General features: G+C 40.9%; 1 protein-coding gene across 2 annotated transcripts in view; it reads right to left on the bottom strand.

Moving 5' to 3' along the window:
* Window positions 1-364: 364 nt before the first annotated feature.
* The window catches only part of LOC104953383 (protein jagged-1b-like), a 22,650-nt gene continuing 10,118 nt past the window's right edge, over window positions 365-12,896 (bottom strand). For both annotated transcript variants that reach the window (XM_010780322.1, XM_010780323.1), the window contains 9 exons: window positions 11,526-11,774; window positions 10,094-10,154; window positions 9,335-9,465; window positions 8,136-8,255; window positions 7,550-7,663; window positions 4,307-4,420; window positions 1,364-1,477; window positions 882-928; window positions 365-586 (listed from right to left, as the gene is read on the bottom strand). In XM_010780322.1, coding sequence (XP_010778624.1) covers window positions 380-586; window positions 882-928; window positions 1,364-1,477; window positions 4,307-4,420; window positions 7,550-7,663; window positions 8,136-8,255; window positions 9,335-9,465; window positions 10,094-10,154; window positions 11,526-11,774 — 1,157 coding nt within the window. In that variant the 3' untranslated portion in view covers window positions 365-379. The remainder of the gene's footprint in view (window positions 587-881; window positions 929-1,363; window positions 1,478-4,306; window positions 4,421-7,549; window positions 7,664-8,135; window positions 8,256-9,334; window positions 9,466-10,093; window positions 10,155-11,525; window positions 11,775-12,896) is intronic.

Below are 12,896 nucleotides of genomic sequence, written 5' to 3'. Positions count from 1 at the left end.
ATGGGTTTTTTGTCAAAGCACTTCAGATATTCATTGCTATCGGGATGTTAAGAGCATTCCATGGAATATAACAAAAAGTGTATTTCGAGCCGGTTTCTCAAACTTACCTACCCCACCTTTAACTGTGATGTATTCAGTTCAGTATTTACCCTCTTTACTATATTAGGGTTTAATGTAGCTTAGTTTAGGGCGTGTTGTTTTAAGCCCGGCATCGAGCACAATATAAGTAATGTGACAGATAGTCTTATTATTATTGTTCCTAAAAACAAGGGTACATATATTTTCCAAATTGAAAACATTTTTGGATCTCCTCCTCCACTGCACATTTCTATAGAGTTTTAAACTGTTTGTCTAAAATGATTAGCAGATTAAGCTAGCCTTAAGCTAACATCAATGAAGGTTTTCCAACCTCGCAGAAGGATCCTGAAAATCCTGTGGGACAGTTGCAGGTGATGGTCCTCCCGTCCTTCTCCACACACTGTCCTCCATGCAGACAAGGGGCACTGTCACACGGACTCTTACGATTTTGGCAATATTTCCCCAAGAAACCAGGTGGACACAAGCATCTGGACCCTGATACCTGGTCCTATGAGGGAGAGTATAGAGTATTTGTTAAATATTTCTATAAAAAATAATCCTTTTCAAAGATTATTTAAAAAAAGAGGGGAAAGGGCAGAAGGAGAAAAACCTTTTAAATAACTATGTTTCACTAGCAATGTGAGCATTTTATTGGAAAGAATGACAGAAAGAAAGGTGACACAACAGTGAATATGAAATGAAGAGAGGAAGACAGTGAAGCAGGTCAGTGCTGTGACTGATGTGCACAGAGACAACAGGCAAATCAGACAGATAGAGAAAGGCAGCGCGAGCAGGACTCTCACCTCACAGCGACCGCCGTTCAAACACAAGCCCTGACAGCTGCTGTTCCCTAGAAAGCAGAGAAACCAGAAACACTATATTAACATGTCACACAGAGACAGAATATGTCTTTTAGAGGCAAACTGTTAACAACAATATATATGTGTCATTGAGCGAAAAATCAATGATAACCTAGTGCATTACTGCCAGGATGTGAGATTAATTATACAGCAATACAGAAAAGATTCAGGAGATAATGGTAAAAAACAAATCTTCACCCACTCCTGGTTAGTGTTACATTTTAAGTGTATTGCAGCGATACCCTGTGACAGATGATTAATATGACTCAGTTCGGAGTAAAATGATCTACAGCCCGCAGGGTGTCTGGGCCGCAGGGGAACTGTTTTTCTAACACAATCCACTGAGGCTTTTCATCTTTCTCTCACCGCAACAGGACTAACACTTCTCCCTTCTTTTATTCTTTTCCTTGCCCTTTTAAACTCACTGATGTCACAGTTAGGACCCGTCCATCCAGGAAGGCAGTCACACAGGTATCCACCTATCAGGTTTCGACAAGAGCGGGCGTGAACGCATATACTCATTTCACACTCGTTGGTGTCTAAAGGGAGAAAAAAAAACACAGATTTGATGCACAACGATTCATCTTATTGATTTAAACCAGTGATAAAATGAGCGCTCGCTGCACCATTTCCTGTTTCATTTTACACGGTCATGGAACATTTTAATGCAAATAGTCTTCCTCATTTAACACAACAGGCCAGCAGTGGCAGTAGGTGTTATTCTTTTGTGGAGAATGTTTTTTTACCCAGCATCTGTGGAATTGTTTGGGTGTGTGTGACCTCCCGGTCTTAGTCATGCTTTCCATTGGTATTCTGCTAATAAGCATTTTAACCTTTGCAAGTGTTATGTTTTCATTTGTTTTGTTTTTTGTTGCATGATTGACACATTTTAAGGTCCAATTGTCATGACACTGTAGCAGGGAGAAGAGGAGGTCAACCATACAATGAACTCAGAGTCCTTCTAGTGATTAATATTTCTTTACAGATTTGGAATTTTGTTTAGCTGATGGAACAAAGGACATCAATCTACACTAATACCACAAAGTAGAACAATTCAAGATTATTTATAGTTTGCTGTTGGGATTTAATACACAGGAAATTAAATAACATGACACATAACATGCCAAAATGTACCTAATTTAATAATAAACTGAAATATCAGTTGGAGAACTCACAGACAACACCACACTAATTACTGTAAACCTCTCCCTGAAATGAAATTAAGCATCCCATTAAACTACTGAATCTAATCCTGGATGTCTCCACCTGGACCCCGACCATCTTCAGACACCTGTTAAGATTACATGTTGTGGAGGCTTGAATAAACTATTAACTGGAGAATATCTGGGCAGGACGCACAACAGCACTTGAGAACAGAGTGCTTGGTGTTTTATTGAATATTATGTTTACACAGGCAGATCACATCCAAAGTAATGCCTTGCAGCATAGTTTTCACATCTTCCCTGTTGATGCGTAGACCCCCTTACTGTACCGCTGCTTCTGTTAAGTGTGTGTGTGGCTATTCCCACCCTCTGTCGCACTGGGAGTGTAAAGAACCAGGAACCCCCGAGGCCTTGGCTCTGATAGCAGGAGGAAGAGGATTAGAAAGAAACGCTGAATGAATAAGGAGGAAGTAGTCAGTCAGTTAGGTAATCTAAACCTATTACAGTCGGTGAGAGTCTTATAAGGATTTAGCACCGGTGTGTGTGTGTGTGTGTGTGTGTGTGTGTGTGTGTGTGTGTGTGTGTGTGTGTGTGTGTGTGTGTGTGCGCGTGTGTGTGTGTGTGTGCGTGTGCGTGTTATCTATGGGAAAAGCCTGCTTGCTATGGGAGAAAATGTGGGGACATAAATCAGCTAATAAAGGGGTGAAACTCTTTTCCCATTGGAGGCACTAGCGATGTGCTGCCTCTCAGCTCAAGCTTTAAAGAATTGTATCTTTTTTGTGTATGTGTGTGTGTGTGTGTGTGTGTGTGTGTGTGTGTGTGTGTGTGTGTGTGTGTGTGTGTGTGTGTTTTATACTATGAGCTACTGACCTGTGATGTGGAACTATGGGGGATTATCAAGTGTCAGAGTGACATATCACTGTAAAACAGAGGAGTGGGAAAAAGCTGTCATGCTGAAATATGTCTCACATTTTTGCTTCAACACCCCGGAGACTCTTTGTGTGTATATATGGTATGTCTTCTCTGTGTGTGTGTGTGTGTGTGTGTGTGTGTGTGTGTGTGTGTGTGTGTGTGTGTGTGTGTGTGTGTGTGTGTGTGTGTGTGTGTGTGTGTGTGTGTGTGTCACATGATCCTTCACATTCCATATGATGTACAATCTAGCACAAAAACCCTCTGGTAGTATAGAATACTTCAATATGAGCGAATGCGGCCCAAAGAGACGTGAGCATGCATTTAGAGAATACTGATTCACAGGATGGGTTGATGGGAGAATTAAAATGCTGCCGGCTCTTTCTCCCTCTTCAGTTTGTGCTTCAAATACATATTTAACTTCAAAAAGGACTCATAATCATGTATTGCTCATTGAAACACACTCATCCTTTGAAACCAGCTGTGAAGAAAAGCTCGATATGATTATGCTTGTTAGAGGATCAGTGTTGAAAGTCAGATTAAATAGATTCCTTTGAGGGTGGCAAATATCTGAATTTCTCATCAATAAAGTGCTCTATCAACACGATGAAAAATGATCAACGTGACAAAAAACCCAAGTACAATAAACTCCTGAAGCATTACACTCAGATAGAATCCCTTCCCTTCGCACCAACTCCAGTGTCTGTGTGCTGGTTATCAGTGAGGCTTACATATGTACTAGCTGTGCAGTAAATATTGTTGGGCATTGAACTGTCTTGGTCCTCCATCTTTTAAAAAACACTATTTGCAATGTTGTTTAGATTTTGTATGTCTTGCCTTCCCTATATTCATTTTTGTAATGGCAAGACAATATGCTTGATATTAAAATCGCACAATATCATATCACACTAATTATAATAATTGATTTTCCAATTTTCATTTAAATATCACAATATGGAAAAATATGTACGGTGTATGCAAAATGAACATTTGACAATTAATTCAGAGCATAATGGATCATGTACTACTGATTCGGTCATTTACCTTTAATGATTTAGTTCAATGTCATTTACTTGGATAAGAGGTATTTTTGCAGTTTGATAACATTATTAGATAAATGTGAATACAGAATTTTAAATGGCCTTTTTTTCTGTTATTTATTTAGTCGGAAAGCATATTCCCTTTTTGTTTTGACATATTCATGCAAGCAATTTATAGAAAAAGATACATACCAGGCTCTATAATTCACTGACCCTACATTTATATTTATAGGCCTATAATAAATGTGAAACTGACCCAGCTGGCACGTCCTGCCGGTCCATCCCGGCGGGCAGAGGCACTTGTAGCCTCCAGGAGCCTCCTGACACGTGGCTCCACGGCCGCAGGGGCTCCGGTCACACTGCCTCACCGCTGGGAAGATAAAACATAGCACATTAATTACTGGTGTGTGTAATGGGAATGTGTGTTTGAATATCAAAGAGCATTTTGTGTGTCACTCAGTCTGTGTGAAGCCACCGTGTGGACATGTGTGATCTGTAGCATTGGTATGCAGATGCTATGGCAGCCCGTGTTTTCATTCTCTCCATTCCAGTGCTGCTCTGGTTTCTGTGCAAACAGTGATAAATACAATCATCTGCTGCACGTTCATGGCTGTCACCTCAAAGCTTTCCCAGAGAGGAGAGAGGTATGAGGGCATTTAAATAAAGGCAAGCATGATGGGAGAAAAAAAGCAGGGACGGGCTGAATTGGAAATAGGCTGATGGAACTGCAACGCTTGGTTCCACTTCTCTGACGAGGAATTAAATACAGATAAAGAAATATGAGGAAAAACAACACAGACAGAGAGGAGCTCATTTTATGGTGTTAATAACCATGCATGACTTCCTTTTACACATGGCATATTTGTGCAGTAGTGCCATCATAACTTTTCCCATGTGCTATACATCTCTCAGTCAAGAGCTCTCTGTCTCTCTCACAACCTTTCATCATTTACCTAACCCTGCAGAATAACCATTTTCCATCCTCATGACCCTAACTCGCAACCCGAGCAATAATACCCCAGCCAACTAAAGGAAGAATTCATTTAAAAAACAAAGAAGCCTTTAATTAATATTGCTTATATATATAAATCTAAGTCTGAAAGCAGAGCTGTGTTGTGGTTATGGTTTTCATTCCCTGCAAGCCTGACAATCCTCTCACTGTATATTCCCCAGAGAGACCCCCACAACACACACAGAGACAGAGATAGACGGCCTCTCTGACTGTTAATCAAGCCAACAACAAATAACAAGAGCAAAAATAAACCCTTCCTTTATTCCTCTGTTTGTCCCTCTCCTATTTTCTCCCTGTGTAATAAAAGTGTTTACATGCCAGCGCTGTGTATCCTGATCGAGGTGAAAGCAGAAGATGTGGAACGCTGCTTGTTTACACACACACACACAGCTCTGACAGACTGTAACCTGGATGATCCAATCTCACCTGTTGCAGCAATATACACACACGAAAAAAATCGAATACAACTCGGTCTGATTCGCTATTGAGGAGATGGAATCAGAAGATCTCACAAGGCTTGAAGCTCTACAATGTGAGACTTTAGGGATCAAGATACATACGTCGATCATACTGTGAAAAATTGTGATTTAATGTATTTCTTTACAACTATTCTAAATGAATGTGCATAAAAATGCTAGTTATTACGTGTTTAAACTTCTAAGTGCTTGTTCTTGTCAACTAAAAATGAAACTCCACTGTTTTAATTTAACTTTGTCACTTTACACGTCATCAAGCCTACTCAGAGTGTGATGGAAAATACTTTTTTTTGTCTTCTGTGGCTGTAAAAGCTCATCCTAAAGTCGGGTCAAGTGTCTGTTTCTGGTCAGTGTTGTTGCATGATGGTTGAAATTGGGACTTTTAGAAGGAAATGAACATCCATTACATTAAATCCTTGCCAATCGATTTCCAAAATGCTAATTAGCCTATCATCTTCAGGGAAAGCTCTCTGTTTTTCTACAGTATACGGGTACTGTGTCATCTTGTGTCTGTGGTTACTTTTCCAGTAGCACCACATCTCTCCCTGCCACCTTGAGTACTTTCCTCAAGTCTTTCTGCAGACATTTTATTTCTTATCCATCTGTACCATCCACAAAACTTAACTTTCACCATAGCTGCTGCTCTGTTTCAAAGTTCAAGTCCCATATGGTAATTGTTCTCACTGCCAGAGGAGATAAAAGTTCTGCACTCCAAGCTTCAGAAATCAGATTACTCCAGGAAACTGACAGTAAATAGAGCTTTTTGAGTACACATTGATCTAAGGATAAACACTACGGAATCTGTGTAAGTACATTTGCTGAAATACAGAATAAAATCTTAATTGCCATCTGAAACATCAGTGCTCAGAGTTCCTCATGTGGTACAGTATCGGTTAAACTCCACAACTTTCTTGGACCAGATTGCATGTCAAAGTGCCCTTGTGGTGTCTGAGGATTGCTTCATTTTTTACGAGCGGCTGGTGTAGCAGAGTCTTTGTAATGACCAAAGTTAGACAGTCTAACGCTGCATATTTGTAGGAGAAACATCAGGTGTCTGTACAGCAAACTAATGTCACGACAACTTATGAGGACAAACGCCAAAAACAACATGTCATTCCTGTTCTTAACACGAGTGTGTATTGTTTTAATGTTTAGTAGTGGTTTCAGTTTCCAAACAAATCTGATAACATTACATTCATTTGGCAGACACTTTGGTCCCAAAACAACTTTATATTTCTTTCCCATGCTCACACATCACGGGGGACAGGATGTTGCTGCACTGCTTCTCACATGAGGGATAAAAGTCTGTGCTTATACTTCACTGAAATCGATAGTTTTTAAACTTTTCTACTTTGTTCTTTTATTGGAGCCTACCTGTAAAGTTATCAGCATCTGCTTTGTATTGCAGATCTAAGTAGTACTTGTTACACTGATTCCCATTACATCAAAAGTAATTAAGGGTACAGTGTTTTACTCAACACATGTGGACAAAAGAACTTCATCAATCGACTGACCTAGAGTCACAGCTGTCTGATCCGGTACTTGTGCTGCACGCTGCTTACATTTCTTAACACTAATCCACCTATTATGATTCAAAGTCTGTATGCAGGACGCTGAACAAGACCGACAAAAGAAAACACTAGACAATAAACTCCTAATTCACTGGCATTAAAAAAAATACACACCCCTATTTACAATCAATAGAGTTGATTAAGGATGCTCCACACCCCACCTTGTATCTAGGACACACACACACACACACACACACACACACACACACACACACACACACACACACACACACACACACACACACACACACACACACACACACACACACACACACACACACACAGATTGCTGTCTGAGATCAGGCTAATTTACCGTAGCTTCCTCTGTTGGATTGATTAGAGTCACTCACTGGCTTTTATCCAGGCACAGACAATCTCTGCCCAGCGCAGAGTTGTTTGTGCCTGGGGAGTGTGTGTGTGTGTGAGTGTGTGTCAATCACCTTCAGCGCAGGTGTGTCCGGTCCAGTCGTCGGTACAGGTGCAGCTGAAGCCCGTGGGGTCCTCCACACAGGTGGCTCCGTTCACACACGGGGACGACAAACATGCATGCTCCACTGAGGAGAGGAGAACAATTGACAGATGAACATTTTATGACATTTTAAGGCCCTGCACAACCACACAGGGCCACTCTATTGGGTAAAAATAAAAGGTAGTGCGGGCTGCTTTGTAGCCAAGTTCAGACAAATTCTTCTTAATGTTTCTACTTCCTTCTTTCCTGACTGCAAAAACATAAATAAAATATGTCACATATATAGGCTTATACAAAAAAAAATGGTGGCATGCAATTATGTTATCGCAAACAATTCGATAGATGGTTATAAACATGAACCATGTTCAGTTAATTATATATTTGTTGCGTGAGTTTCATCTGTATTGTTCATTTAACAGATTTGACCTTACATTTTGGTCAACGCCATCAAATGTTATGCTTTTTGAATCCAAGCATTTCTGTCATTTATGCAGATAAATAACCTGGATTTTATTTCACATGTTGGTGCCGTGCCTGTATGGTGAGGCTACACTTACCAATGTCACAGTTGCGTCCTCTGAAACCTTCCTGGCATTCACAGTGGTATTCATTTGGCTCTGTGTTGGTGCATGTCCCACCGTTCTTACACGGCTGGTGGGTGCCACAGTAGTTCAGATCTGAAACAAGAAAAAAGTATGATTGAGGTTTGCTATAAAGGGAACAAAATATATAGGAATCAGGATGTGAATGGAGCCAGGATAACTTCGGTTTGACTTTGTCTCAGGTATAACACACACACACACACACACACACACACACACACACACACACACACACACACACACACACACACACACACACACACACACACACACACACACACACACACAGTGTACCCAGGTCGGCTCAGTGTGCTGACTGTGCTGGACAGAAACTGCAGGGCCTGTTGTCTCCAGTGTTGAGGCTGATTAAAGCTTTCTCTAATAATCTTCTCCGTGTCCATAGTCTCTTTGTCTCACCACAGCTCTTTAGAGGGCCTTTCTGAATACACAGAAACAGCTTAGGACCCCACCTAGATAAGAGCCCCGCTCACATTCACCTTACCCAAGGCTATCACCTTTCCTCTGCACAATGCACCGTCCCGTGGGCTCCCGGATCCCAGCTCCCACACTGAGACAGAGGTGGGCTGTTGTACTCTGGGATAATGTTGTAGGAACTTTGCAACAGTGTGGTGGGAAAAGTTAAAGAATGGAAAGAGAAGCCGTGTAGGAGGAGCTGTGTCTTATCTCATGCAGAGGAGCAGTTGGCAGTGCATGGGAAGGTGTGTGAAGAACCACACCTGACAACAATAAAGGGCAAACCTCTTTCATCTTTACACAGATTCTTGCAATTACATTATGAAATCAAAAATGTTAAAATACATATGCTGTTATCCAAGAGAGTAAAGAGGAAAACATATATTTTACAAGCTAAGACACACATATCTTTCACAAATATAACTGCGTTAAGTTTCTAACACCTTTTATGCTGATCATAGAAACAGTTATTGTTTAGATTACAGTAGAAAAACTCCATGTAAGTCAACATCCAATACATTCAACTAAAACTGCTAAACAACTTCACAAAATGCTTCTTAATCCTATCAGCTTCAGGGGAAGCTCCCTGTATTTTTGCATTATCATGTCATCTTGTTTCTACAGTTAATTTTCAACGAATAACTGTATTCCCATGTTGGTACATTTTAAACATGTCTGACCTTTGTCACACAGCAGTCCTCCCCAGTTGACATCACACACACACTGCCAGGGTTCGCTGCAGCTTCCGTACACACAGCCGGGGAACGTCACACACTGATCACACAGAGGGCCCTTCCAGCCATAATGACACCTGCAGGGGGAAAGCAAAGGGACGGTTATTTGTATTGCGTTCATGGGATTTGATAGTTACTCTTCTGAACCATTTCCATCAGACACTGTGTGTGCCTAACTGATAACTGTTGTCTGTTCATAATAGAGATATTTTTCATTCAATATTATGCACCTTGTTTTCTTTAAATGGCTGCTTGTACTAGTTGCACTAATACATCTTGTTATGGGTAGGTTACATCAGAAATAAACTGTTAAAATTGTGTATAGGCTACCTACAAAAGATTAATCATGTCATAGATGCAGCTTTAAACTTGAGTATTTCTCAGTGCAGGTTAAGGTTCAAGAACAAGCAAAAATGAATGGCTATTGGTATGAATAACACAAGGAAGACTGTTTAGAAAAAGTTTAGGAAGTTAAAGTAGGCTTTATATAACTGTCTTTTGTTCAAAATATAACACTGTACTGTATATACTGGAATAAACGGCTACATTTAGTTTTCACTCTGTAGTAAATGAATCTACCTCCCAACATATCACATCAATGAAAGTATACATCGTTGCATTGACTTTGAAATGATATCATTTGGCTCTGGTGTCTTTGTAAAGGTCCATAGTGCAAGTTACAACTCAAGCGTTTTTTGGACTTACTTGCATTCTCCAGGTGCCGTACACGAGCCATGGGTCTGATGACACCCCTGACTGCATACAGCTGTGAACAAAACATGCGCGCAAACAAAAAGAAAGCTATTAAAGACAAGAAAACACAATGGAACAGAAGTCAAATTCAGATAGGTGTAAGTATTAAAACCTGAAATCTACACTGTAATACATATCACTACCAGTTAACAAAAAAACACCCCAGCTATCAACAGACACCTACTTAGCCGAGCAGCATGAGATGAGAAAGTATGTAAAGTAGATGGGGCGTGTTTGGTCACCTTGCTGAAATCTCGATATAACCTCTTTATGTGATTTTTAAAAGTTGAGCTAGTTAAAGTCTCCAGCTGGAGAAAGTCCCTGAACTTCATCATGGTCAGTAACTGCAGGGGGTAACAGACAGACCCCGACTGCAGTTTCCAGGCTTCCTGCCTCACTGCAGTCCAATCAGGGACCTGCTGAGTGGGAAGTCACTCTAAGTGAGACACGGGCGGGGTGGACAAGGCTGCAGGATGTCAGTAAACTAGCCCTGTGTCCTTCAGGGTTCCTATGGTTTCCACATGGTTTCCTCTATTCAGTTTGTAACATCGCTACATGATGGCAGCGCTCCGAGGTCACGTAGCGAGGTCAACAAGCTGATGAGTCACAGACAGACGGAGAATAATCCACACACACAAACACACACACACACACAGTTCACTGAAGCTAACTGACACATATTGACTGAAGTACAGCTGCGTGTCCGTGTAAAGAGTCCTAAAGGCTGTCATTAATATTAGATTTGTGAACTTATGTGTGCCTTTTCTTCTTTCTTTGTAAGATTCGTTTGGGTTTTTTTGGTTCCAAAAGTGTTTTGGAAAGTGAGACCATTTGAAGCTCATTCTCACTTGTTCATGGGTCTACTTCAAAAAAGAAAACGAGGATACCCTAATGAAAAAAAGCTCTTAAGAAACACTGGAAAGGAGAGGAAACTCCCTTCCATCCCTGGGAAAATAAACGAAGAGCGAAAACATTTTCTATTTTTTCTCACCAGTGACCTCAAGTCATCCTGAGGAAAATATTTGCTGAATAGTTTTTTTTTTAGTAACAGACATTTCTTGAAATGTTCTCAGTGTATGTGCTATTTTGGAGTAAATCAGAGTTAGCTGGCGAAAAATCCAGGCAGACATTGTTTTCAGTTGACTTCAAAGAAAGACATAACATCTGTATAATAAATGTGAAACTACTGCCAGCTGGAAGTTAGCTTAGCTTAGCAGAGAGAGTGGAAACAGGAGGAAACAGCAAGCCTGGCTCTGTCCAAATGTAATAAATGTATCTTCCAGCACCAGCTCACTGATTAACATGTTAAATCTTGTTTTTCAATCACAACACAAGCTAAAAAACATCTATTTGTGCTCTCTCATGTAGCTATGGACTCTCTCACCTTCTTTGCACTCTGGTCCTGTCCAGCCCTCCATGCAGACCTTGTTGCCGCTGGGGTCACAGTTGAAGTGTCCAAAGAAGTCATCGCGGGACCTGCAGAACTTGTTGCAGAAGGGTCCGTAATAGTTTGAATCACAGCGGAAGCGAAGCCGGTAATCTAGAGTGAGAGGCTGTCCGTGGTGACGGTACGTCTGCCACTGTTCACTGGGGTTCAACATGGAGGACAGCAGGACTCGCTCAATCAACTGACCTGAGGGAGGAGAAATAAAGTCAAATACTTTTCAGATTAACACACATGATCCACCATTATTTGATATTTAAAAAAAATACCATTCCTGAACCTGCCGAATAATATTTGTATACACAACACTGACTGACATATTATCACTTGGAGTCGAGTTTCTGGCCACTGGCAAATGCAAGCGCAGTATTCACTTTCCTTTAAACTCTGTTTGGTCAACAACTCCTGAGCGAAATACCTGGCTCTTAAATTGCTAAAAGACACAATGAGAGCGCCAGTTGTGCTAATCTCTAACTGTGTGTCTGCTGTTTGGTGCAAAGTAAAAAGTCTGCAGAGAGAATTAAGAGCTTTTGTAGTTTTATAGTAGTTACATCATGTCTGTATGAGAAGGTAATAGGAACACATGACCATCAGATGTCTGTGTTTTGAGTTGGTTTTCTTCACCTTGCAAGCATACATTTAAGACTAGCATTTTGTATATTAAAATAAATGTGGTTTCAGTCATTTTGCTGAGGAGAGGTCAAAGAAAAAAATAATAGGCAATTTAAAATGTATGTGTGTTATTGTCTACTATGTGAGCCCAGAATTGATTAGGTACCCCCGTCAACATTAGAGCACTTGACAAGATCCCCAGAATAAAGGGAGAACTGAAAAACAGTATGAAAAGCGATGCAGACTAGGGGCAGACTATATGACCAGAGAAAAGGGTCAGGAGTCATCAGGGAAGAGGGCTGTCTGAACACCAGAGAGGACCAGACGACCCCCGGAGGGGATTTCCCAGAGGCGCTGTCATCCCAAACTAAGTTATTATCTCCTCTGACAGGGTATTAACACACACAAAGCACCCAGAATGTGTGTGCAGTGCGTAGATCTGTGTGTCTCAATGTATTCATGTGTGTATTTAAGATATGGTGGTGAGATAAAGGGAAAGATTGTTAGATAGTAATGCAGAAAAAATAAGCCTTGTTGGAAGTGAGGTAGTGGTCTCTCTCACATATTGGTCGACTTGTGTCAGTGTGTGTGTGTGTGTGTGTGTGTGTGTGTGTGTGTGTGTGTGTGTGTGTGTGTGTGTGTGTGTGTGTGTGTGTGTGTGTGTGTGTGTGTGTGTGTGTGTGTGTGTGTGTGTGTGTG

The sequence above is a fragment of the Notothenia coriiceps genome, unplaced genomic scaffold (genome assembly GCF_000735185.1).
Source record: "Notothenia coriiceps isolate Sejong01 unplaced genomic scaffold, NC01 NC01_scaffold00021604, whole genome shotgun sequence".
NCBI lineage: Eukaryota > Metazoa > Chordata > Actinopteri > Perciformes > Nototheniidae > Notothenia > Notothenia coriiceps.
Note: the sequence above shows the minus strand (reverse complement) of the source record. Positions and strands in the feature narration are given on the sequence as shown.